We start from the raw sequence: 27,104 nt of genomic DNA on the forward strand, positions 1-27,104 counted from the left end.
GCAGAGCGTAGCTTCTAGCTGGGTGAAACTTTGCTAACCATATGCTCTCCCGAGAACAACTGGCCACAGCCACCGTTCTGACCAAGGTAAGGCTATAGAAATGTTTCTCTGTGAGTCGAGACTTGATTTATCCGGGAGATAACTCTTTTTTTTAAAAAAGCCTTCCTTGGTAGCATGTCCTCGGGGCTTTGTCTCATGTTAGTCTATCCTCAGCAGGAGTTACTGAACAGAACGGAATTATTTTCTCCGAAGGTTAGCGCATATGTGATTTCAGACGCCTCTGGGTAATGTATTACAGTTAGTTGCTTTTGAATATTTTATGAATTGAAAATTCTCCAGGCTGATTTGAATAGACTGTTCCCCACCCAGACACCCCGAAGAAAATGCCATGCCTCGGTCTGATCTCGTTAAAATGTGAGCGATTGTTGCTTACCTTCCTGGCTGGGTCCTTTCACGGTGGAATGGAAAAGTGAAATGTGACTTCTGTTGTGTTTTTGTTGCGTCCCGGTTATACCAAATGCAGCTTATAGCTGAGTTAGGGTTTATTTTCTACCTTCTAATTTGCTGTTCACTTTTCAGTATTATTTGTCCTTAGATTTGTCTTGAGCTTTTGGGGTGGGGGGGTGGAAGGTGGGGGGGGGGCAGAATTATCGTGGTCTGTGTAGGAAGCCTTCAGTTTAAGCAGAGAGACAGAGACAGAGAGACAGAGACAGAGAGAGAGACAGAGAGAGACAGAGAGAGAGACAGAGAGAGAGACAGAGAGAGAGAGAGAGAGAGAGAGAGAGAGAGAGAGAGAGAGAGAGAGAGAACTGGGTGTTGACGTTCTTAGAGTTTGAACTCTGAGCACACGCTGTCCCATCGGAGGGCGGGTGTTGACAGCCAGAGAGAGGAAACCCTAGCTTGGGTCTCTCTTGCTTGGTCGGCCATTCATTTGGCCCAGCATGTAATTCTCCGAAAATTGGTGGGTGGAGAGAGTGAAAACAGAAAGGTCTTTTTGAAGTCATAACTTGGACGTGTATTTATAGGCTGTCCGGAGAGAGTGAGGGTTGGTTCGTCTGCATAGCTGCTGGAGTGTTTCCTGGTGTGTTTTAGCCTTTTGCTGTGGCCTTAAGTCAGGGCTTAGAGATTCTGACAATCTGTTTCCTTTCACTGTAGAGATGCTGTGGCAACTGGGGTCGTGCAGTGAAAGTTCATTGTTAACTGTAGGAGCCTGTCTCCCCATGGGTGTGGTGGGCACCCTTAGCCCATCCTGTCCTTTATAGAAATGTCTTTGGGCGGGTGGAGGCATCGGGGTGAAGTTCAGGTCAGTTCTACCCACAGAAGCTCACATTGTTGATTCCTTTTAATCCCAGAAATGTTGCTGGGACAGAGAGAGGGACAGTTCAGAGTGGGAACTCTCGGCCCCTTTCTCTGCTGAGTTGGACACTTGGCACTGGCTTTGGTTTTCATGGGCTCACAGGCTAATGCAGAACCCAATGACTCAGGTCCACAGGCACCAGTTTAGGTGGTGTTACGAGTACATTCAGATAAAACCATCAGTACTGGTTGCAAAGCCTTTACAGGCCATGCTTGAGGTGAGCGCAGGGGGGGATAGTGAAAGGGGAGGCTCAGGGTCCTTGGGGAGAGATTGTTCCTCCAATGCGACCCCACTCACTCTGTCGGACACAAAATGCTTCTTGATGAACTGAGTTTTTCTGAGTAGAGCCCCACTTACTACCCAGTTGGTTCAAGGTCTCCACAGCTCCTTTGAGACATAAGTATGGCACGAATGAATGGACCCTGAATTACACTCCTTAAGGAATCCAGGCACCTTCCCAGGCCTGGGAAGACCTCCAGGTTTTCCCTGCTCCAGAAAAGTCGATGACGTGGTGATAAGAACTGGAGTTAGTGTCATCTTGTGCCTCAGTTGCTAGATGTCTTAGAAAATTATTTCTCATTCACACTCAAAGCCAAGGCAATTTGGGACTTTTTTTTTTTTTTTTTTTTTTTTTTTTTTTTTTTTTAAGAAATAGCATTTTTTTTTTTTCTCCTTGAGGTTAAGAGTGTCTTAGATACAGGCCAAGAAAGTGATGTCTTTGTGAGAGAGGTAAGTGTTTTGGATAGAAAGGATTGAAAGAAATCATCGTTACTCAAGAAGAAAAGAAGGTAGTGAAGATTTGAAGGCCGTGGAGCTGATAATTGGATTGTAATAACAGAGGTGGCTACTCTTTTTTATCACTCAGTCTTGCTCAGTGAGCTATGGATCCCTGACAGTTCTGTCTTGGTATAAATTTATTATTTCATAGTTCTGTGGTTCGAATACAGGGTCTCTTGCATAGCAGGCAAGTGCTCTACTGTCTACACACACACACACACACACACACACACACACACACACACACACACACCCCTAGCTTCTCAGCCTTTGTTAAAACAAGCTGACAATTGTTAGGAAGATTCAACTGTGTCCAAAATCTGTTTTATGTTATTCCTCTCAGCCTCCCCTCCCTTTCTTTTTCTGGGTCTTGTTTCATTTGTTTTTTTAGCCCTGGCTATTCTGGACCTTAGTATGTAGACCAGGGTGGCCCCGGGCTCTGCCTCTGCCCTCTGGGTGCTAGGATAAAGTTAGCATTGACTAGAGCCTGGCTTCCCCACCTCTTTATAGGCCGTATCTGCTGAAACAGAAAACTGAATATGAATCTTAGTTTCCTAAACTGGAACACTGCAAATCCACAGCACCCAAGTGGCATATCCGAAACGACTGAGACAGCTCTTTGCTCAGAGAGAGGAAGGAGTCAGAGCATCCCATAGCCAAGCTGGGATGGGTGTCCAGATATCTTGTTAATCTCTTCTCCCACCACTTACAAATCAGGAATGCTTTGGTATATCTGTATTTGCATACCGTTAGTAAGTTAATAAAGACCTGTGTGTACAGGTGTGTATTTACATGTGTGTATGTGTGTGCACGTGAACATATTTCGCATGTGTACACGCATCCACATCTGTCTTTCCTACCCTCCTCTCCTCCTCCTGCCCTGTCTTATTCTCATCTCTTCACAAATCTTTTCAGCTCAGACAGATTTATACATCTATGAGAGGAAGGATTTTCACCTTGGTATTGTTTAACATGGTTCAAAGCTCCACTTACACCACGGCCACCATCTTTGTACTGTGGCTACAGAGAACTTGAGGCTCACAGGACTTAGACCAGCCTACTTGATAAAGTCCTTGTGCTTGGCATTCTTGAACCACCCTGATTCCCTCTTGGTCTTTAATTGAGAGGCGGGCTCTCTCTTTCCTTGTATTGTTACTTTTTCCCCCCTCGATCCATAAAGAGCACGGACTTGGTTTTTTTTTTTTGCTCACGGCTTTTGAGTCTGAGAAACATAAGAGCACGCACGACACAAAGAGACAGGCAGCGGGCGGCCTCTCTGTGCGGCACATTTTTCTCACAGGAACAGATTCAGTTTTGCCGTAGTAAGGAAACCCTCCTCTCTTTGAGAATTTGGACAATCTAGGGAGAAGGGCTCGGGCCTGAATGATATAATTTTTAGCTCCCGCTTCCCGTAATACCAGATATTGGCAAGTGGAATTTCAACATGAATTTTGGAGGGGCAAAAATTGTCAGGCTTTATTTGGAAGAGGCCCCTACTGTGTGAGCCAACATTAGGATATTAGTTGGGTTTCTCCAGGGTGAATTTAAGGCTTCAGGCCTCTTGACCACTTCTAAACTCTGCAGACTAGAAGTGTGAAATCATAGTCCAGCAGGGCCAGACTCCTTCCGAGATGCTGGGAAGAAGCCTTTCTTGATTATTTTAGCATCTGGTGGAGGCCATCTTGGTGTCCTTAGTTTGTAGCTACACGACTGATCTCTGCTCTGTGGTCTCATTCTGATAGACTCTATTTAGGTTTTTGTTTGACCTTGCCCTGGCAGATGCATTATGGGAAGGACCAACAAACACAGCGATAGCCTGTGGTGTAGCAAAGCACTTGGAGACTTATTGTGATGGTTTGTACATGCTTGGTCCAGGGAGTGGCACTATTAGAAAATGTGGCCTTGTTGGAGTAGATGTGTCACTGTGGGCCTTTATTACCTTTGTCCTAGCTGCCTAGAAGTCAGTCTTCTAGCAGCCTTCAGATGATGGTGTAGAACTCTCAGCTCTTACTGCACCATGCCTGCCTGGATGCTGCCATGTGCCTGCCTTGATGATAATGGACTGAACCTCTGAACCTGGAAGGCAGCCCTAATGAGATGCTCTCCTTATAAGAGCTGCTTTGGTCATGGTGTCTGTTCATAGCAGTAAAACTAATGAAAACACCTATGACGTGGTGGACCAGGTATGCTCCAGCAAAGGGAAGTGGCTCCTGCTAGAGATGGCATCCGAGGGAGCTGTTGCACGGAGTTCTCAGGGCTTCTGTGAAGGCTGAGAAACCCTGGGCATCTCACTCATGTTGGAGTAGGGTTTCCAGGATGGAGCGGGAAGGGAGGAGGCAGGGTGGTAAGCTCAATGCTAAAGTCCGTAAGAGGGAAAATGACACAAAGAGGCTTTCCTGGGGAGAGAACACCCTGGCTCTCCGGCTCTCTGGGGCTACCACTAGCAGGTGGAAAGACACCTAACAGATGAGTGAACAGGAAGCCCACACGGGCAGCAGGAAGGAAGCAGAGCTGTGGTGCGAAGAGGCAGGAGAGGGTGTGGAACTTCATGAGCAGCGCGCCTTCACCAGGGAGCTCTTGACCCTTTCTTCCTTTACATTCAGATGCAACGCCTCTGCTCAGATGCTGTGATGGTTGGAAGACTGTCTCTGTTCACATCTTCACGGACCTCATTCTCAAGCTCAATTATAGTTGGACTTTCTCTACCTCTCTCCTGCTCTAGTGCTTGCTAGTTTTATATATAATTCCAATTTTATTCCTAATCCTGGTCTTATTCCCTAAATACATTTAAAAATAGCATGATCCAGTTCTGATTTAGTTATTGGTTTAATTCTCATTTTTCCCCATTTTGCATGTGTGCATACATGTTTTTCATGTGTGTGGGTATCCCCGCATACTGATGTGCATACGTGTATGTGCATGTGTGCATGTAGACGTCGAAAATTGATATCAGGGATTATCATCAGTCACTTTTCATCCTGGTCTCCAAGGCAAGGTCTCTCAATCAAACCCAGAGTTCACTGATGTGCCTTGTCTTTCTCACCTCCTGCTCTAGGGGTCCTGTAATCACAGGCAGGCTACCATGCCCACCCAGCATTTGTGTGAGTTGTGGACATCTGAACTTTGGCCCTCACACTAGTGTGGCAAGCGCTTTAACCACCGAGCAACTTCCCTTTATTCACTGAAGTTCTAATTCTTTTAGTTACCATGCAAATGCAAGCATCTTGTGGCAGTATCTAGACATGCAACGTTGTACCTTGCTTCTCCGACATACGCCCTCTTCTGTCTCCTCTGTACTTGTGGCTCCCACCCCCACCCCCTGCAACCCCGAATCCTCCCTCTTTCAGGTCCCAGAACACTTTTCTTGAGTGTTCCCCAACTCAGCTCACTGCTCCATTACCTGTCTGGGCTTCTTCCTGTTTCTCCGACCCCTTAGTGTTGGGGTCCCTTGGCTTCCCTTTGCATGAATAGACTGAGCTCATACAGTCTGCATCTAAGTGCCTCCTTCAGAGAGCGGAGTAGCACATCTGTGTATCTAGTGCACCTTGCTTGACTGCAGACTCAAGTATCCAGTTACTTCACTCAACACTGCCACGTCAACGTCTGGAGGACGCTCTCAAGCCTGGCAGGTCTAGCATTGAATCCCCAATCTTTCATGTTGGCTTCCTTCTGCTGTGACAAGATACTGAGGAAAAGACGGCCTGTCAAGGATGACAGGTATTTGTGGCTTGTGACTCAGACAGCTTCAGTCTGTTTGGGTGTTGTTAGGGGAGGGCCTGTGATGGGGTAGTAAATACATCATGACAGAGAACCTGCTTTGTGGCAACAGGGAAGAAGAAAAAGGAAGAGCTCAGGGTCCCAGTACCCCCCCCTTAAGGGTACATGCCTCCCACTAAGGGTCTGTCTCTTCACAGTTTCATCTCCTTCCAGATGTGCCTGCCCCAAACTGGCAACTAAGGCTTTAATCTACTGACCTTGAGGAGATTTTAGATTGTGCCTCACTCTGTGTTTCAGGCTGACCTCTAGCTCTTGATTCTCCTGCCTCAGCCTCACGAGTGCTGATCATAGATACGCAACACCCCACCGAGCCCTTTGTGTGTACGTGAGACCAAAACCATAGCATCTTCTCCTAGCCTGTTCTTCTGCTCTGCCTGGCCATTTCCCTCAGTGACTTAGCCTGAGAATCTGAGAGTTGACTTGGCATCTCTCACGGCACGCGTCTCTCTGTGGAGAATCCTGTGGGCTCTTCTCTCACTGTGCCCCGTGTCTCCCCACTCCCCAGCTCCCCCGAAGTTGAGCCCTAACCTCTCTCATCTGAATCACGACACTAGCTTAGCATATCTGCCTTTGCTTGCTCTGGCAGTTCAGGTGCACACAGCAGTACCATGTGTGTGCCCCATGTAGAGCCCTCTGTGGCAGCCTTCAGTGCCCATGCTTAGAGCCCCAGTCCTTTGGATGTCTGTCCCAGCAGCATCCTCATCTCCTTGTGCTGCTCCCCCCTCCCCCCCCCCCCCGTCTGCCCCAGACACACTCACATCCCCACCCATCTCCTCTCAACTGGCTTTCTTTCTGTCAGCTGGAATGCTCTTTCGGAACCTTCATGGCCCCTGAGGTTTCAACTAATGTTTCCTTTAGGGAAGGATCAGAGATCCCAGCCACTCTGAAAGGGGAACCTGGAAGTTAAATGTGCTTTTTGAGAAGACGTGGATAAATAGTTTATTTATTAAAAAAAATAAAGGAAAAAGATGGAGTAGAGTTTTGAATGATTTCAGTGCAGCGCTGTGTTAAGTACTTGTTTCCGTTGCCGTGACAACACCATCCCACACAAGCCACTTAAGGAAGTAAGGGTTTACGTGGCTCACAGTGCGAACGTGGCCCATCATGGTAGGGAATTAGGGCAGCAGGAGCATGAGGCAGCCGGTGTGTGGTGCTTCAGTCAGGAAGCAGAGAGGGATGAATGCTGTTGTCCAGCTGGCCTTCTTGTTCATCCTGCCATGGAGAACGGTGTCAACCTCAGTGAGAGTGAGTCCCCCCACCTCTCAGAGATGCTCACCATGAGTCCCCCCCCCTCTCAGAGATGCTCACCAAGGCCCACCTCCTAGGCCATTCTCGAGCCTGTAAACTTAGTATTAAAAGTGATTAGAAAGATCCTGGTTTGAGTCCTATTTCCCCTGCCCCCTTTGGCCTCTTAGTGATCTTGGATCTTTGGCACAAAGTGACTTTCAACACTTGCTAAGTTCTTCCCTCCCCTCCATGCAGCCACTTAAACATTTTACGTTACATGTTTTTTTGAGTCAGGGACTCAAGAATCCCAGGCTACCCCCTTGGACTTGCTAACAAGCTTGAGGATGACCTTGAACTCCTGACCTTCCTACTTCTACCTCCCGAGTGCTGGGATTACAGATGTGTTTTGCCATGACCAGCTAACTGGGGAAGCTTAAGTTTAAACAGGACCTACGAGTCCTGCTCAGTTTGTCCCCTAATGTTTTAATACATTGTTAGGTAAAATCTAAACAGGTTTGTGTGTGATCAATCACTCCCTCAAGTTAAGAGAAGTCTCAGCAAAGACTCGTTTGATTTTTACCAGTGGGCTCAAGGGTAGCTTAGCAGGAGCCTTTGGATGAGAACAGAATAAAACTGGACCCTGATGGAGGCCCACAGTTGTCAGCTAAAGTAGAAAGGTCACACATTTCTGAGGGTGGGGGACACACCTATTTACATGAGGCGGGGGAAATGTGTGGTTTATGCCCATTCATTTTTTTCAAGTTTAAATGGAACAGCATGAAAGGGAAAAAAAAGATTTTTGCCAAGAATAGCTTCATGGAATTGCTATAGTATATTTTGATTGTAAAATGTGATTGAGGCGTGGGGGTTCGTTGCCTGCTTCCAATTTCCTGAGGTCTCGTTCGTGGGTCTTCCCAGTCAGAGACAAAGAAACCAACCATTGCAGCTCTGTATCCCGAGACCTTAGGCTGCCTGTGTTGTGGCGTGAAGCTTGGGTACCGCTTGCAGAAACCCAGGCTTGTTTTTGTGATATGGCTCAAAGATTGTTAATAAAGAGAAGTTATTTAAAAGCCATGCGGGCTGTTTTGATTTTGGTGCTCCTAAGTTACAGAGGAGGGCCATTTGAAAACCACTGTTAGAAAAAAGATGGGGGAGGGGGTGGTCCATGGAGGTGCGGTAAGGCATGAGGGCAAGGGGGATGTCTCTGGGGGACCCATGTTGGGAATCCCTTCACCCTGAGGCACCAGCTACATGATGGTATAGTATAGAATAGAGTTTATTCAGGGCATGGGGAGGGGAGTTAAGAGGGTGGTATCGACAGAGAGATTAAGAGGAGTAGAGAAGCAGAGGCTGGTCTTGAGCATGTGGAGAGAGGGGGGAATAGGATGGGAGAAGAGGGGTGGGGGGAGCAAGAGCAGGAACACAAGAGGCAGGAAACACAAGAGAGTGAGGAGGGGGCAAGCAGCCCCTTTTATAGTGCCAGGTAACAGGGGCGGAGCAGCCAGGTAACTGTGGGGTGGGGTATACCTGGCTGTTGCCAGGTAACTGTGGGGTGGGACTTCAGAATCCCAACAGCCATTCTTTAGCACATCTGGTTGTGGTGTTCACCCCTGGGCAGCACAAGGTCTTGGGGGTCTGGGATGAAGGAGAAAATTCGGATGATACTTAAGAAGACCTAGGAGAAGTTAAAACGGGATAGAACATTAACATATTAAGAAACAAACAGGCCAACACAGAGGTTGAGGGGCCGGGAGGTCAGCTGGTAGAGCACTTGCCTTTCAGGCAGTCGAACCCCTGTTTAATCCCAAGAACCCATGGTCAAAAGCAAAAACACCCAACAGCAAAAGCAGTGAGTGCAGTGTGGTATGTGTGGGTAATCTCATCGCTGGAGAGGCCGAGATAACTGGCCCGGGGTTCCCTTGACTAATCGGCCTAGCCTACTCAGCTAGATCCAGGCCAAGGAAAGAGAGACTCCGTCTCACCGAAAAGAAGCCAAATGCTGTCTGAGGTACAGCAGCTGAGGTCCGCTAGCCTTTGCAGACACGGAAAACACATGCATGCTCACCCACACAGACACGTGAGCTTTCATACAGATGAAAAGACACATATACATAGACTCATGTACACACCAGCAGCAGCAGCAACAACAAACCGACACTTTCAAGTGCCTGGCTGAGAAGGAAAAAAAATAGCCGTGTGAAACACATTTTGATAATTCTTAATAGAAGAAATTTTCTTCTATTTCTCACTGTCCAGGCCATTTCACTCTAAACGATGTGGATTCTATGGTTTTGCTTCGAAGAGTTTTGGTTATCAAACCCCTGAACTTTTTTTTTTTTTTTTTTTTCCGTTCCTGTGATGGTTCGGCTGTAGCCAGGCACACCATTTTCTTGGCATTCCACAAACATACCAGCAATATTTGTGGGATGTGGTCTCTGCACTGTCGGAGCCGTGCGTTCTCCAGCATTTCTCCTTGTGGCGCATTTCTGTGACCCACCTCACATCCCACACAGGGCGACAGTGGCCGGGAAGAGGGGATCTCGTTGCGTGGCTTTGGCTTTCCTTGAAGCACTTCGTCCCAGTGCTGGGAGGTCTCCAAACCCTTCCTATTGACTTGCTGAGTGGAGCAATTTATTTCTTCCCAGTTCCCCATGTTTCTGTCAAGACCACGAACATGTCTTTTCCTATAAATGCCACCCTGTAGCCCTAAGTATCTCTGAATGGGTCACTTCACGTACATCTGGGCTGGGGTGGTAGGCACTTGACCGTTGAGGCTCTCCCAAAGCTGCCTCTTCCTCTGTGCTTCGGCCTTTGTCATTTGTTGCCTTTTCCTTCTCAACCGTGTCACGGACACCAGGGACTGCTGTCACCTTTCCACTCCGCCCTGAGCAAGCTTTTTGCTCAGCTGCTGCTTTAGTCCCTTATGGACCCAGGACACAACTTGCTGTTGTCCAATTCCCTGTCATCCTTTCTTTCCTTTCCCTAGCTGACAGAGTCCCACATCCTCCAAGTCCCTGTTAACTTCCTTCCAAGGCCTTTTCTAATTCTTAAGAACTTGAGTATGCATTGGCAGTTTCTCAGAAGTTAGAATCCAAAGAAAATGAGAGCTACAGGCTTAACGTGTCGAGCTCTCCATGGTGGATGGTCCCTTTCTTGCCTGGCTCTGAGTCGCAGCCCCGGTGTTTGTCTTGGATGATGATTTTCCGAGTTTTTGGAGAGTGCTTACTTTGGTTGACCTTAAGTCTTCTTAGTAGGACCATGGGACAGTTACTCTCGACTGCCAACTTGATTGAGGAATACCTAGGAGTTTAGGGACAGATTATGGGGATGATGGCCTCCTTTGAATAGATTACTGGGTGATTATAGTATTTTCTCTCTCTGCCAAGACCCTTGGGGTGCAGTATTGTGGGGCTAATGTCTTACCACAGCCCCTTCCTTCAAGTTCTCTTTCCTGGCCACCACGCAGCGAAAGAGCCTCTGCCACCAGCTTCTACCATCACGGTGAGCTCCATTGCTACAGACCCAGAAACAGGTAGCCAAATGGCATAGACTCTCAGAAATCATGGGTAGATAGAACAATTCCTCCTTTGTTTTTGATAATTCTTCAGATACTTCACTGTAGCAAATATATGTACCATTCTGATGGAAATGCTATTCGAGGTTAATGACGTAGTCTTTAAAAAAAGGTTTTGGGACCCCCAGTCAAAAAGACACACGTAAGCTTCACAACCCAGTGTAGAAAGAAGCCCCCACACCCATTGTTTCAAGCAGCAGTTTTAGCTTTAAGGGACTTTACCTTTTAAGAGGCACACTCTTGCATTGTTTATTCTTCTAATCTTATATCCTCTCTGCTCTTTGCGAGGGGGGATGGTTTAGGGGAGCGGAAGGAAGGATGTTGTCTCATTATGGGGTCTTGATGACCTACTAATGGGCTGAGACCCTAGTTTGAATAGCAGTTGTGTGTGCAAGAATGCTTGCAGACGTTAGGGTTTCTGTACAAACAAGCGTGAGTTCTGAGACCACCCCTCACATGATGAATGGGCTTAACTGAGGTGGTGAACTAGCTCAGGAGCTGGGTCATTGTCCCTATGGAATTTATGACTCTTCCCCCTGTTGAGTGCTAGCTATGCTTAGGGCATTCAGTGCTGGCCTGGTGGCTGATTCCTTTCATCTGTTAATTAGTGCCCACTGCACTGATGGAAAACCTTGGGATTTACCAGCAGGCTCTTAGTTTAGAGGCCTTGAGCAGCAGCTTGATTCCTGCCCACTGGTTGTGTAAAGATGACACATTCCTGCAGAGACCAGATGTTCTTTTGCCTGCCTCCTCCCCAGAATGGGTTCAGTAGTTTTCGAATTGGAAATTCATTGCCTCCAGTCCTGGTATTCAGTTCCTGCATTCCAACTGTGGTTCATTGAAAAGCCTGGGTCTGGGTGATATTGACAGAGTTGAAGTCTGAGTCTTTTATAGAACTGAATGGTGTCTCTTTTCCTGTGGCCTCCTAGTCACATGTGGAAAGTAAGACATTAAGACTGGTCTCCTCAGCCTCTCACTGCGGACACACTGGACTGGATACTGATGTGTGGGGGAGCTGGTATGTTATCTGATGCTGAGTAATGTCTCTGACCTCTCTGATACTGATCTGTCTCTAAGGGCTGTGTCCTTTGCGGCTATAGCCTCTGCAAAACATTAATAGTTAATCTAAGGCATTAATAGTTGCTCAGTGTGTTACTGGATTATCTGATCATCTTTTCAATTACAAGGATCTAATTATTCAAGTGCATAGCTTGGTGCATTGTTCTCTTGGGCTTTTGATTCCTACTGTAAACTATGTTTTATATGCTGTGATATTGGGGGACGGGGAATTGACAAAAATCAGCATACTAATAGTACAATTTAGAAAATCATGAACTTGTGTGTAAATATAGTTAATGATTAATAGGTCACAATCAGTGATAGATCTGAAATGACAAATGACAAAAGATTTGACACCACACGACACAAAATTAGTAGCTTACAGATGATGGTAGTCATATTTTTTTAGGTATGTTCATATACATTTCCATACCCGACTCTCCATCCGTGCCAGATAGCTTTATTTTTATTCGCAAATGGGGAACATGAAATTCAAAAAGGGTAGGTACCTTCCCCCAACGCCTTAAGTCCATACCAGATGGGAGTAAGTCTTCCCTCAGCTTCTCTGACACAAACCAGACCAAACTCTGATCCTCGTCTTCTTCTGAGTGGCTGCAACATCTCTGGGGCCTGATCCAAATAAAAGGATGTCAGCCAACCTCATGGTAGCTAGTGATGGTGACCTTCTATCTTATCTGGCTCCTGGCTCTGGCTGAGGGATTCACCACCAACTATGGGGAGTTGACTATGGGGAGCCGAGTTCAGCTTTCTAATCTCTTTGGAACTGTGGAGCCTGGTGGTGTCTCTTTGTGGGAAGACCATGAGTTTTACTGTCTCACTCAGCCAGAAATCTGCCTTGGTTCAGTGGCCCTGACCATCCCTCTGCTCACCCCACCATTCAATCCCAGACCTCCTTACCGCTAGTAACTCCGCCCCATCTGTCTACCTGTGGGCCTGACTCAGCCCCAAGATGCAATGGTCCAAGTTTAGTTTTGTTTCTTTGTCTTGTTTCCTATTCTGTCCTGCACCCGTTTCTACTACCCGTTTCTGTCTACTACCGACAGTAGAGACTTTAGCCATCAGTGTACCTCATTCTGAAGGCAAATGATTAGGTAAATCTTAAAAAATTTCCAAGTGTGATGGTTTGTATATGCTTGGTCCAGGGAGTGACACTATTAGGTGTGGCCTTGCTGGAGAAGGTGTGTCACTGTGGGCATGGGCTTAAGACCCTCACCCTAGCTGCCTGGAAGTCAGTCTTCTACTAGCAGCTTTCAGGTGAGGATGTAGAACTCTCAGCTCCTCCTGCACCATGCCTGCCTGGATGCTGCCATGCTCCTGCCTTGATGATGATGGACTGAACCTCTGAACCTGTAAGCCAGCCCCAATTAAATGCTGTCTTTTATAGATTTGCCTTGGTTATAGTGTCTGTTCACAGCAGTAAAACCCTAAGTTGGTACCAGGGACTAGGGTATTGCTGTGATAGTCCTGACCATGCTTTTGTTTGGAGAAATGTGGATGTGGGAACTTTGGAAAGCTGTGGAATGCTTTAAGTTGGGCTTAATCAGCTATCCTAGTAGGAATGTGGAAGACTTTATTGCTGAGTATGATTTGAACTGTGCAGACTTGGCGCAAGAGATTTTAGAGGAGAATAATTTCAGAACATGGCCTAGAGACTATTTTGTGGTATTTTGGTGAAGAATGCGGCTGCTTTTTACCCTTGTCTGAAGAGTCTACCCAAGCCTAAGATAAAGAGATTTTTAAAAAAATTTAAACAACTTTATTTTAAAGAAACAGAGATAAATGTACAGATTTTTAAAAGCATTTTTTGCATAAAACTATATGAATATAGTGTTCTGTGACTTTTAACAACAGTCAGCGTTTGGTTTTTTTAAAGGTTTGATAGTATGCATTGAAATCTTACTAGTTACAATGAGCATAAAGTACACATAAAATAAAACATAACATGGAAATAGTCAAAGTTTTCTTGGTGTGTGAAGATTAAGCAGTGATTTTTAAATACCAAGAATTGCCACAAGGCTACATTGTTAGCTCTTGAATTATTAATAATTTAAGGTCTAGGTGAGTGGATGCTATACACTTTTTTTTTCCTAAGAAGGACTGAAGCTTCCACTTTTTGGCTTTTTTTTTTTTTTTTTTTTTTTAAACTTCATTCGGTCTGTTCTGTGAGTTGTTTCTTGGGTATTCAGAGCTTTCTGGGGCTAGTATCCAATTATCAGTGACTGCATATTATGTCTGTTCATTTGTGACTGGGTTATCTTACTCAGGATGATATTCTCTAGATTCATCCATTTGCCTAGGAATTTCATAAGGTCACTGTTTCTAATAGCTGAGTAGTACTCCATTGTGTAAATGTACTACAATTTCTGTATCCATTCATCTACTGAAGGATATCTAGGTTCTTTCCAGCTTCTGGCTATTATAAATAAGGCTGCTATAAACATGGCAGAGCATGTGTCATTATATGTTGGAACATCTTTGAGGTAAGTGCCCAGAGAGAGATAAAGAGATTTATATTAATTGCATTGACAAAGGAAGTCTCAGAAAAGCCCATCAGAGACTTTGTTCTCTGGTTAAGGATCATGAAGAGCATTTTAAATAAGCATAGCAAGCTTAGAACGGAAAAATATAAAATGTATGGTTCGCACCAGGAAGTGAAATGGGGCTGAATCCTGTGTTCTAGGAGATAGCAGACTAAGGGAGTAGGACTTTGAGACAAGAGTTTTAATCCAGGTATGATGATACACACCTTGAATCCCAGGAGACAGGCAAGCAGATCTCTTGAGTTCAAGGTCAATCTTCAGAGAAGGATCCAGGACAGCCAAGTTTAGGCTGTGAAGGAGTGGGAAGGCAGAAAGCTGGTGATAATGTAATAGAACAAGGGGGAAGGGGGAGGCATGTTCCAACTCCTGCAAGCGGCTTCGGCCATGTGACTCTGACTTTAGAGTCAACAATAGAAGGAACTACTGGGACAATTGATGCAGGTTAACTGGAGCTAAATTAGTAGTGATTAAGAAGAGACCAGCGTCACTCAGGTGAAATCTTCTGGGGGAGTGTTTTCTGAGAGCACAAAGAAGCTGTGTTCTAGAGATGGCCAGAGATGTACCTTGTGCTGCAACTGTACTTGCTAATGTGTAAGACTCACCCAGACAATACGGATTTTGAAGGCATGAAGGGGTCATGAAGAGCAGCTGAGGCCATTGGGAAGGTGCACCCAGTTACAGCTGATGGCCCAGGACTGAAGGGGTCATGCAAAGGTGTTGAGTCTTTGCACCATGATGAGAGCCTATGAGAGGCCATTGGTGAAGCTTTGTTGCAGTGGAAGACCTCAGGATACTGGGATGCCAGTACCATGGGATGATCACCAAGAACAGCAGCGACAGTGGAGTGGATCAGTGTGAGCTTAGACTGCTACAGAGGGCTGAGCTGGAGAAGTGATGACAGCCCTTTGGAGGAGCCCAGAAGATCATGTGTGAATCCCAGACATTGAAACAAGAAGCTGTAACATTGAAGCTACCTCGGAGACTCTAAGATTTTTGAGATGTCAGAGCCGTGCCCTATCTGCTGAGGAAAGCTACTTACAGGGAGTGGAACCAGCCCAGGAAAAGAAGTTTGTTGCAATCAACAACAACAACAACAACAACAACAAAGAGTTGGAGATCTGAAGACCACTTTGACATCAGTCATAGAGATACAGAGTTTGGAGTTTGCACAGCTGTCTTGCTTTGGTGATCACAGTTAAGAGATTGGATGAATCTCAGAAGAGACCTTGAACTTTGGAGTTTTAAAATTGTTGAGACTTGTATAGACTACAGGGACATTTGATATTAGACTAAATGTATTTTGCATTGTGCTATGTTTAGTTATGGCCCCCATAGACTCATGTATTTGAACAAACCTATGGGGGACAGGAAGTGGAATGTGCTGGATTGTGTATGCTCAGCCCAGGGAATGGCACTATTAGAAGGTGTGGCCCTAATAGTTGGAGTAGATGTGTCATTGTGGGTGTGGGCTTAAGACCCTCACTCTAGCTACCTGAAAGTCAGTCTTCTACTAGCAGCCTTTAGATGAAGATGTAGAAGCCTCAGCTCCTCCTGTACTATGTCTGCCTGGATGCTGCCGTGTTTCTCCCTTGATGATAATGGACTGAACCTGTGAACCTATAAGCCAGCCCTAGTTAAATGTTGTCATTTTAAGACTTGTCTTGGTCATGGTGTCTGTTCACAGCAGCAAAACCCTAACTAAAACACCATAAAAGGTGTTTTTATCTGGTTTACCGTCCCTCACGGTGGTTATTGCAATTTTGATGGCCCTGTCTGTAAAGCTGTATATGTTTGTTGACATTTTAATATGGTAATTGATCATAGTTTAAAAACCAGAGAGCCCCTTCCCTTCTTGTTTGTGATTTTAGCTTCAAACACTGCCTGATACATTCCTATGACTTGAGACAGGATGAAATAGAAAGATTTCTTTTTAACTCTCATGAGATTGTGACTAATTTTAGAAATCAGAATATTATTGTTATCTAATAAATGAAGATAATTTGGTGAACCTTTGTGCACGGCATATAAACTGTTTTATTGATCTTTGCATTTCACAGAACCTTCGCCTACATTATGTCCCTATGAACTGTAGGCCTCACTGTGTATCAGGTCCTGAATGAGTACTGTTGCAGCTTATGCCTTCATGTTCCACTGTGGTTTAATCTCATAGAGATTTTGGCCTATTTTCAAGTTTGAGGCCTCTGACTATATATTTCTTAAGTTTACGGGACCTTTATTCATTTTTTATTGTTTTATTACTTTGGTTTCATTTTCTTTTCTACCAAAAGAGTTCTAAAACTCAAATAATGTAAAATTGCCTTTGTAAGGGAGTTGTGGGCCAGAGGTTGCTGAAACTTTGACTTATTTAGTCTCTTCTTTTTGGATAAAAAAAAAAAAAAACAGCTGAAGCATGATAAGGAAATGCCTTTGTCAAAGTCATCAGGACAATAGTTACATAGTATCTCTCAGGAGCTACATTGTCTGTCAATGAATGTTTCTTAGATGTTGCTGCTGTTTTTTTTTTTTTTTTTTTTTTTTTTTTTTAAATTGTTTCTTCTCTGGTGGGTGGAGTTGACCAGGTGTGTTAAACAGCTGGAATTGGCCAGGTGCACTGAACAGCTGTTCCGAATTTGCCTCTATCAGCACGTGTACAGCTGTTGGCTTCCTTTACCCCTCCTTTCTGCACTATCCTGCCTATGTAAAGAAGACTCATCCCTGAGGGTCTATGAGTCTGTCTTTTGAACATAGCCAGTAGGTAGAAATCTTGCCTTCCATCTGCGTCAGAATCAGTCTTCTATGCTTGGAGTTGCCTTCATCAATCCCATAGGTGTTTTCAGGGTGCTTCTTGTGAGCCCACAGTTCAGGCTTTGAGGCAAAGTTTTAGTGAACGATAGGGTCACAGTAATAAAATAAATTAAATAATAAAAATAATTAAGGGGCTGGACATGGAGCTAAGTGGGTAGGATTCTTACCTAGCTTGCTGAAAGCCCTGAGTTTGATCCTAGCACTACATAAACTGGGCATGGTACATTACAGATACAACCATGTAATCCCAGCCTTTGGGAGGTGGAGGCAGGAGGACCAGAGGTTTAAGATCATCCTTGTAGAATTCAAGGCTAGCCCAAGACACATAGACCTCATTTCATTGAAATTAAAATCTCTTCTCTTTCTTCTTTGCCCCTTTTTTTCTTCTTTTCTTCTTTCTTTCCTTTCTTTCTTTTGTTCATTCATTCTTCCCTACACCCCCTGATTCCATTCCTCCACCCGTCCCTCTTTTTCTCTCCCTTCCTTCTTTTAATTAGTAAAGTGTTGGGCATCAGGAGAGGCAGCGGGAAATATACCTGTTGGCACAGAGACTTCTACTCAAGTGTAGTTGGGATTCTTGCCTGCATAGCAGGAAAATATTTCAGGACGACTTGGTATAGGAAGAAAAGCCCCTCCCCACCATGGTTGATCCCTGGAACCCACATGAAGCTGGAAAAAGAGAATAGACTTTCTTCTCTGACGTGCATATGTGTGCTGTGGCATGCACATCCTGTTCACATGTATACAATAATAAATATTTTTTAAAAGAGTGTTAATATAGATTTAAGTGTTTGTGCTAAGGGAACATTTGAGAGGTATTTTGGGGGGAAAAGTACACACTTAACTGTGGATATATGTAGACTTCTCAAGAGAATATCATTCAAAGAGGTCTTAAATAGTCCTTTTAAAAATAATTTATTTTTACTAATTTTTATTATGCATGTGTGTGCCTGTGGCTGTGTGCATTTCGTACTGCTGTCTGCAGAGGCCAGAGGTATTATTGGATGTACTGGAGCTAGAGTTTCAGGCAGGTATGAGTTACCTGATATTGCTGCTAGGAGCGAAACTCCAGGCTCCAGACAGGATTCCTTAACCACTGTCTTGTCTTTCCAGCCCCATGAACCTCATTTCTTGGAAAATAAGATTAAAAGGTGGTTTCTAATGTACTTTGGGCAGGCTTACAAGCTGATAAGGCAAACACCATTGCTTAAAAAAAAAAAAAAAAAAAAAGGAAAAGGAATTCTTAGTGGCTCTGGGAGCCAGGAAAGTTAGGGCTTATGTGTTGGTTCTATTTGTCTTACTTCACTTAAGAGATTCCCATCCCGATAAGAAGTTTAAATTCAAAGTTTAAAATGGCGTTTTCCATGGTTCATTGTTATTTTAACATTTCTATTTGAAATGTCTCGTTTGCTGTCTTTATCGGCAATCTTCATGGCATATTTTGTTAACATCCTTGTGCCTCAAAGGCTCATGTAGTCTAGGCTAGCCCCAGACCTGCTGTGTAGTGGAGAATGGCCGTGGGCGTGTGATATGTCCACCTCTACCTGCTGAGTGCTGGGGTTACAGTTGCCACACCTGGTTTGTGGGGCTTCTAGGGTCATGAGCCCAGGGCCCTGTGCACATTGGATAAATAGCAGCTGAACTACATCACCCTTTGTTCTTCTGTCCTGCTTAGTGAGCTACCTTCCAGTCTCAGGCTGCTGCAGCAAGGATTTCTACTTTATAGTCCTCTCCTGCTGTTCTGAGCTCTTACCGTGTATCCAGGACTCTCTTGACAGTGGGCCTCGCATTGACTGTGTGTGTGTGTCATGAGTACCCTGTGTGGTGCTGTTGGATCCAAGGGGCCAACAGAGACCTAGGAGTCCATCTCCTTTGGGTCATCATGGAATGACCAAAGTATTGAACACAGAAGCCCATTCCCTTCGCCAATTGAGAAGGTCCAAGAGCCAATAGCTGGGAGCTTCTGTGTCCCTTTTCACCTCCCTAAGTTTAAATACACAAAGTGCTCCAGGGAGCAAACCAACAGCTCAAGGTGTGAACTTCAGAGACCAGGCTCTGTGCCAGTCTTCCTGTTACTGGGCTCTCTTTGGTATACATAGGGGAATGGCTCACAGTAAGGCAGGTGGGAGTCGTGTAGCAGGCTGCATTTCAGCCTCATTAATTAGATGTTAGCCTTCATTTTAAGAAGTTCAAAGGAGCTGTTAAGTTTGCTGCTTGTGCCCTTGACTTTACCCCCCCCCCCCAGCCCACCTCCAGTGTAAAATGTGTTTGCAAGGAGAGAGGTAACCAGGAGGCGTGGCTTAGATTGTAGTTAGAAGAACCTGGGTCCAGTGCCAGTCACTTCCCCTGTCTTTGTAAGTCATGATACAACCCTCCCTGGGGATGTTCAAGGGCCAGACCGCACAAGATGAGAGGCGCAGCTTGAGAACAGCAGAAGGGTGTGAAATTGAGTTGCTGGGGATGGAAAATTGTTGTCATAGAATTGTGGCTCATGTCTGGACAGACCACAGCCAATGCAGTTCCACGTGGGAGAGGTTTATGGGGGGGGGGGCAACAGAGACAAAGGGGGAAAAGAGAGAAGAAAGAAGGAGGCAGGAAGGGCCTGCCTTTTATTTAGGCTGTAATGTTACCTCTCACAAGTAAAGGTGGGAGGTAAACCAAATGGATGCTGGGAATGTATGGCCATTGCCAGGGCAACAGATGTGCGGGTCTCTGTCACCTGTGGGTGACGTCACTGTTATTGCTGGGTTCGGAGGTGAAAGCCAATTCCTGATAACAATGGAAATGATGTGTATAAAAAGCAGCTGGGTCTTTAAAGGATTAGAACCACTTTGTCAGTCAGGTTTACTTCCCACTTCATACTGAAGCGGACTGAGAGAAGGCAATATTTGCCCACCTGTGCTCACAGCATCAATATCCCTGTCAGCCAAGAGGTAGAAGTAACTCAGATGTCTATCAGGAAGTGAATAGATCAGAAGAGTGTATTTGTACACACACACACATATACACACATATATACACATACATACACATACATAGACATACATACACATATATACACACATATACACACATATATACACACATACACACATATACACATATATACACACATATACACACATATACACATACATAGACATACATACACATATATACACACATATACACACATATATACACACATATACACACATATACACATATATACACATACATACACATATATACACACACATACACACTCATACACACATATACACACATATATACACATATACACATATATACACATATATACACACACATACACAATATACACATACATACACATATAAACACACACATAGACACACATACACACATATATACACATACATACACACATATACACACATATATACTCATACACACACATATACACACATAGACACACACATATACACACACACACACATACGCACACACACACACACACACGCGCACACACACACACACATACACCCACTGGAATGTCATGAAGCCTGAACAAGGAAAGAGATTCTGACAGGTACTCTCATGGTGGAACTTCGAAGACACTGCTAAGCAAGCCACAGATGAATCAGTATTTTGAGGTTCTTTTTTCTGTCATGCATGGAGCTGTCACATTCACAGAGAGAGAAGTGGCTTTGGGGGCGGGAAGACCAGTGGCCTCATTAGTCCATGAGCTAAGGGTTGTAGACGTGGATGGTGACAACGGCATCCCAACGGATACTTAATGTTGCTGAGCTGAAAATGGGGAAGGTTAGCCATGCTTTTCGATAATTACAAACTAGATGGGAGAAACAGGGCTGCAGAGGTCACTCCATGTCTTTCTTCATTTTGCCGTTTACGTCTGTGAGGAAATAAAGGCTTCGTGTTAGGCAAAATGCCATCAGGTGGCATTTCCCCATCCCAGCTCTCCCCTCTCCTTAGAAGGCCACCTTGTCCTCCTGAGGTTGACCTCTGACCCCCACCCATGCGTGCCTGAGGAAAAGTCAACCCTGTGGATGAGATCAGCCTCTGTTAATTCACAACTATCCGCTGTGATATTCTGTGATATTACGTCGGGCCTTTTTGTTTTTATTGCTCCGCCAAACAGAGAACAATGAGTTACTCTTGTCCTGCAGGGGAGGGGGAGGGGGGCACATTCCAACCTCGTGTCTTGTCAGCAGAACCCAAAAGTTGTTTTCCTGGGGGTGGTGACAAATGAGCCTGACTCATTGGAACGTCTTCACCTGCTGCTGACATCACGTCAGCTGCAGGCTCCGAGTGTCCAAGTCTGGCTCCTTTTAGATCTCCAGTCTTGATCAACCAAGAAGTTCACGGATGTCTCGTTTACTCTCTTGGTGTCTGTTTCAGGTTAATGTTTTCATTATTTTCTTTATGAGGCGGGAGCTGGCAGGCCATGGTGTGCAGGTGGAGGCCAGTGAACACCTTGCAGAGGTCAGGGGTTAGCTCTCTCTATTACATAGCGTCCAGGGATCTGTCTCAGGTCATCAGGCCTGGCAGCAGGTGCCTTTGCTTGCCGAGACATTGACAGGTAATTTTTGAACATCAGTAGTCTACTTCTGGATAACCTATATTAACTCACCGGGTTATTTGAGTTTTAGAGATAGGGTCCGAGGTAGCCCAGATGTATATTCCACACTTACTGTGTAGTCAGTGATGACCCTCAACTTCTCCTCCTCCTGCCTTTACCTCCAGAGTGCTCGAATGATAACCATGTACCCAAGTGCCTGGTTATATAGCCTTGCTGAGTAACACAGCCAGAGCTTTGTAGATGTGCAAATACTCTGCCAACCGAGCCCCATTTACTTTTTCTTATTGCAAGTTGAGTGTCAAATGCTTGATGGAATTTTCACTTTTTTTTTTTTTCTTTTTCAGGATCACCTCATGGACTTGCCCCACACACCTGTGTTTGTTAAATACCTGCATTGTTCCCAAGACCATGTAAAACCTGCTGAGCATTAACTTTCCTCCCAGCAAAACCCAGGCTGCAGGTAAGGACAGCTCAGATATGTGGGCCTCTCATAAAGCACATGACCCAAGGAGTAATAAAAAAAAAGGGTTCATTTGCTCCAGTGACTGGGTTTTTAAAGGGTCTGGTGGCTGCCGCCAGCCAGATAGCAGTCCACTTGATTTTTGCCTGGTGAGTATATGTGTAAGAATGAAGAATGAAAACAAAATTGCTGAATATGCTCGAATCCTGACAGGAAATACAAATGCCAACCTGTGCCAATCAACGTTAAAAGGGTGAGGGGCGGGTTGAAGCTAATTTTAATTTGCGTTTTGCTTACCTAATCAACTCCCTGAGCTAACTGCAACTTTAAAGGAAATCTAAAGAGGCCGGCACCTTGCTCTGTGACCCACGTTCTAACTGGTGTGAATTTGCATGTATTTTTCTCCCACTGCATTTCTAAAGTGAGCCTGCAAGTCTTAGATAAGGTCTGGAAATTACTTTCTAAAAACGTTTTTTCTCTCCCACATAAAAGCTCTTGTTTCCTTCCCAGGCCTTTTTTTAATTTGACCCATACTTTTGGGACCTTCTAGTCTTTTCTTTAGCTTATACTTGAAAAACTTTCATGATGTGTGACACCTGAGCTCCATTACTGGGGCTGTGGTCATGTGGGAGCGGGGACCGCAGTAAGTCCTCGGGGACCAAAGGTTCTGCACCTGTAGCTTCACCTAGCTGTCAGGTGATGTGTTTTTTTTTTTTTTTTTTTTTTTTTTTTTTTTGTTAACGACAATGTTACTGAACACAGACAGTTATTCAGAAATGATTCAGTGAGGAAATACAGAGCACCGCCAATCTCCACAGTGTTCCTACTGTCAAGTGTTGTGTGTGTGTAATCTAAGAGGGGAAAGCATGGTCTGCATGAGGGTGTGCGTTGGTGATGTGCAAAGACTGCCCTCAGAGACACGAGTATTCGAGGGCTTGGGAATCTGAGGGGTCCTGAGGCCCATTTCCCAATATTATGTGAGTTATTGCTGTAAGCATTCTGTCTACACTCTACCCCACAGTTACTTGGCAACAGCCAGGTGTGCCTGACACTATAAAGGGGGGGGCTGCTTACCTCCTCCTTGCTCTCTTGCTCCTGTCTTGCTCTGGCCTTCCTGCCCCTGCTCTGTCATACCATTCCCATCCCCCCTCTCTCTCCACGTGCTCTCTCTCTCTCTCTTTCTCTCTCTGCCTTTCTCTGTCTCTACTACCCTTTTGACCCCTCTTCCCCATGCCCTTTATAAACTCTATTATATACTATACTGTTCTGTGTATACTATAGAACTTCGTCAGGGGGAAGGGAGGCCTCAGCATGGGCCCTCAGAAGCACCCCTTTCCCCCCACACCTCCATAGAACATATCCCCCCTCTTTATCTTTTTATAAACATTTGCCCTCAATTATAATTCCTATATAATAGAAATGTACTTTCTTTGATACATCTCTGGTGGCATATCCATGTGTCTAGACTTTCCTTCATCTTTCTTCAAGGATCCTTCTGCAACACTGAGTCTGAAGGAACTCTCTCCTTTAGCTGATACCTTTTTGCCTCCTCGGGTTTAACAGCGTGGCCAGCGTTGCCTAGCGCAGTTCAGTACATGACTCTTGTATCTGCTCCTTTGGATCTTGTCAGGCGTGGAACGAAATACCCCACACTCTCCATTCTGCCTGTTTCATATCGTGACAGACAGTATTTTTCTACTTAGGAGTAAATTATCATTATATTATTATTATTTAGAAATGCTTGTTTGACTGCGGTATGATTTAGATCATGGCTCATGTCTGTACAACTGTTCTCAACTTAGGTTAAGATGGGGAACTCCGAGAGTCAATATACCCTCCAAGGATCCAAGAATCAAAGCAATACTGCCACCGGTGCTAAGCAAAAGCCATGTTCTCTGAAAATACGAAGCATCCATGCAAAAGACGAGAAGTCCTTGCATGGCTGGACTCATGGGAGCAGTGGTGCAGGCTACAAGTCCAGGTCCCTAGCCCGAAGCTGCCTTTCTCACTTCAAGAGTCACCAGCCTTACGCCACCAGACTCAATGGGCCCACGTGTAAAGTCTCAAAGGGCACTGCCTACTCGAAGCACAGAGCGAATGCACCAGGAAATGATTTCCAGGGCAATAATGGTGCTTTCTTACCCGAGAATGTCTTCCACTATGTTGGCCGTGAGTCAGGGGCGAGCCACATCACCTCCAGGGACTGCAATGGACACCTTCTCACCTGCTACGGGAGAAATGACAGCATCGCCTCCACCCCTCCAGGTGAGGACCGCAGGAGCCCCAGGGTGCTTATCAAGACATTGGGGAAGCTAGATGGGTGTTTAAGAGTTGAGTTCCACAATGGTGGCAACCCTCACAAAGGGCCCTCAGAGGACCCCAGTGGACCTGTGCAGCTGCTGAGATACTCCCCTACGTTAGCTTCGGGAACCTGCCCGGTGCCGGAAGGTAGGAGGCTTTCGGGCGCAGGCTCCCCAGCCAGCCAGCGTTCTCCCACCGACTCTCGCCTGCGCTCCAGCAAAGGCAGCTCCCTGAGCTCCGAGTCATCCTGGTACGACTCCCCCTGGGGCAACGCTGGGGAGGCTAGTGAGGTGGACGGCTCCTTCCTGGCTCCCAGCACTCCAGACCCCAGCCTCCCGAGCAGCTTCCCACCCAGTGAGACCAAAAAAACTTTCAACCAAAGCTCCTCCCTCTCCTCGCTCCGGGAACTGTACAAAGATGACAACCTGGGGTGCCGCTCACCTTCCGGCACCTGCCTTTCTTCCAATGAGTACTACATCAGCTCCCAAGTCAGCCTGAACAACAGAGTCTCGTTTGCATCGGACATGGATGTGCCCTCCAGGGTGGATCACAGGGACCCCATGCACTATAGTTCCTTTACTCTTCCGTGTCGCAAGTCCAAAGCCTTAGCTGAGGATGCAGCTAAGAAAGACACCCTCAAAGCCAGAATGAGGCGCTTCAGTGACTGGACAGGAAGCCTCTCCAGGAAGAAGAGGAAATTGCAGGTGAGAACACCCTGGCTTAAAGGGTGGGGCGGTGGGGGGGTCCTAAAGTTATTTTTTATTTTTGGTTTTGGTTTTATTTAAATCTGTATCTGAAGCTATCCAGAACTTCAGGTGAGCAGGCAAAGGAGGAAATTAACAGAAGACCCAACACAGCTTGTTTCCTGGTGGGATTTTTCTTTTAGTTTGCTTCAGACATCCACTCTGAGTCTTAGCCCCCAATTTCAGTGTCTCTGGGGTTGGGGTTAGGGGGTCAGGGTAAGGATGGAAGAGGATTTCTATCGATAGGGTAGCTGAAAGCCAGGCTGGTACTGCATAGTTCCGCAGGTTGGAAGGTCATGGGCCACTGTGGTGAGACTCTGGTAGAGCCTGTTCCTGGCTGCTGAAGATTCTGTCCTTACACAACAATGGGGGGGTAGTCTCTTTCTCTTCTTACAAGGACACCAGGACCTTCAGGACCCCAGCCCCACTCCAAGGCCCCCATTACCATCTATGTGGGTCAAGGCTTCAGCATAGGCTCTGAGGAGAGAGCAGACAGCACCGCCTTGAGCCCGTAGCACCCCAGTTCTGCACTAACATTTCCTTGGCTCTCCCACAGGCCTGGGTCTGAAGCTGGTCCAACTGTTCTTAAAAGCATAGAGCTGGCTGAAGGTCCAAGAAGTGAACTGGCCATCAGAGGTCATTGCTGGATCTCAGTCAGATGTGAGGAAGACAGTCATTAATTTCAGAAAAGGAGGTTTTCCTAAAGTGATATTACTTTATATTTAAGTCAGTTCATTTAAAAAAAATAATCTCCTAAAAACTTATAAGCCACAGAGAATGTACCTGTGTGTGTGTGTGTGTGTGTGTGTGTGTGTGTGTGTGTGTGTGTGTGTGTGTGCTCGCGCGCACGCGCACCCACATTCACATGCACATGCTTATGTTTGTTGCTGAGGATGGAACCACTGCCTTCCACATGTTGAGCAAGGGCTCTTACACTGAACTACATCCCCGGACAGTTGGTCTTTGGCTTTATTTGCTCTGTGAGGTCATAGAGTTGAACAGAATCTGGGGTAGTATGTCTATAGGGAGATGTTGCCTTAACCCTGCAAGATACACATTTATGTGACTATAAAAAAAAAATTCATGGGCATTAAGAGCATGTGACAATACAACCTGTCCCAGTAGATCATTTCCTGTTTATAAAGTTTACCTTTGGTTACTTCCTTCTCCTGTGTCTGCCGGCACCACCCTCTCTCCCAGGGGAGATGGAGGACAGGTGGCCACTGTTCTGTCTCCAGGATCTCTCTTCACATCCCTCAGGGTAGTAATTAGCTTGCTCTTGAGTTATGGCCCCTTAAGCCAAATCACCACCAAGAGCTTTGGGTTTTCTTTCCTGGCACTTGTTTTCTCAGCCTCTCACAGTGCTTGGGCATATGATGTACCGTTCATCACCTGCTTACCTCTTTGGCTCCCAGTATTATAGAGCTGGTTTTATCCAGCTGCTGATCACCAAGCCTCCTTAAGCACAGCTTCATAGAGTACCCCTTTCTGTTTGTCTAGAACATATTTCTTCATCTGTGTTTGTGGCCCGACTTAACATACAGTGATCCTGTTCACTAAACATATTCAAGTATCTAACCTTCACAGGGAGACTGAAGTTCTGTGTCATGTACAAACTTCACTCAGATATATTTCGTGCCATGTGGAGTTATGAGCAAAACCAACGGAATTTTGAAAAAGAGAATTATAATGCTAAAAAAAATCCTCCAAATTTTAGAGATGAGGAAACTGAAGAATCAAGGAGTTGAGGTTTGCCTGGAGACACAGGGTCAGTTAGTGGAGAAGTAGGTTGGGGCCACATCCGTAAAACCTCAGACTAATGCCAGGATATTATTGACTACTATTAATTATTGTCAAATAGTATGATAAAAAGTTTAGACTTTTATTTTTAAAGTGACTCAT

General features: G+C 45.5%; 1 protein-coding gene across 1 annotated transcript in view; it reads left to right on the forward strand.

Moving 5' to 3' along the window:
- Positions 1-27,104, forward strand: part of TIAM2 (TIAM Rac1 associated GEF 2) — a 122,079-nt gene continuing 94,975 nt past the window's right edge. The window contains exons 1-3 of the mRNA XM_080941549.1: positions 1-86; positions 22,043-22,158; positions 23,961-25,163. Of these exons, the coding sequence (XP_080797675.1) occupies positions 23,967-25,163 (1,197 nt within the window). The 5' untranslated portion in view covers positions 1-86; positions 22,043-22,158; positions 23,961-23,966. The remainder of the gene's footprint in view (positions 87-22,042; positions 22,159-23,960; positions 25,164-27,104) is intronic.

The sequence above is a fragment of the Micromys minutus genome (genome assembly GCF_963924665.1).
Source record: "Micromys minutus genome assembly, chromosome: 30".
NCBI lineage: Eukaryota > Metazoa > Chordata > Mammalia > Rodentia > Muridae > Micromys > Micromys minutus.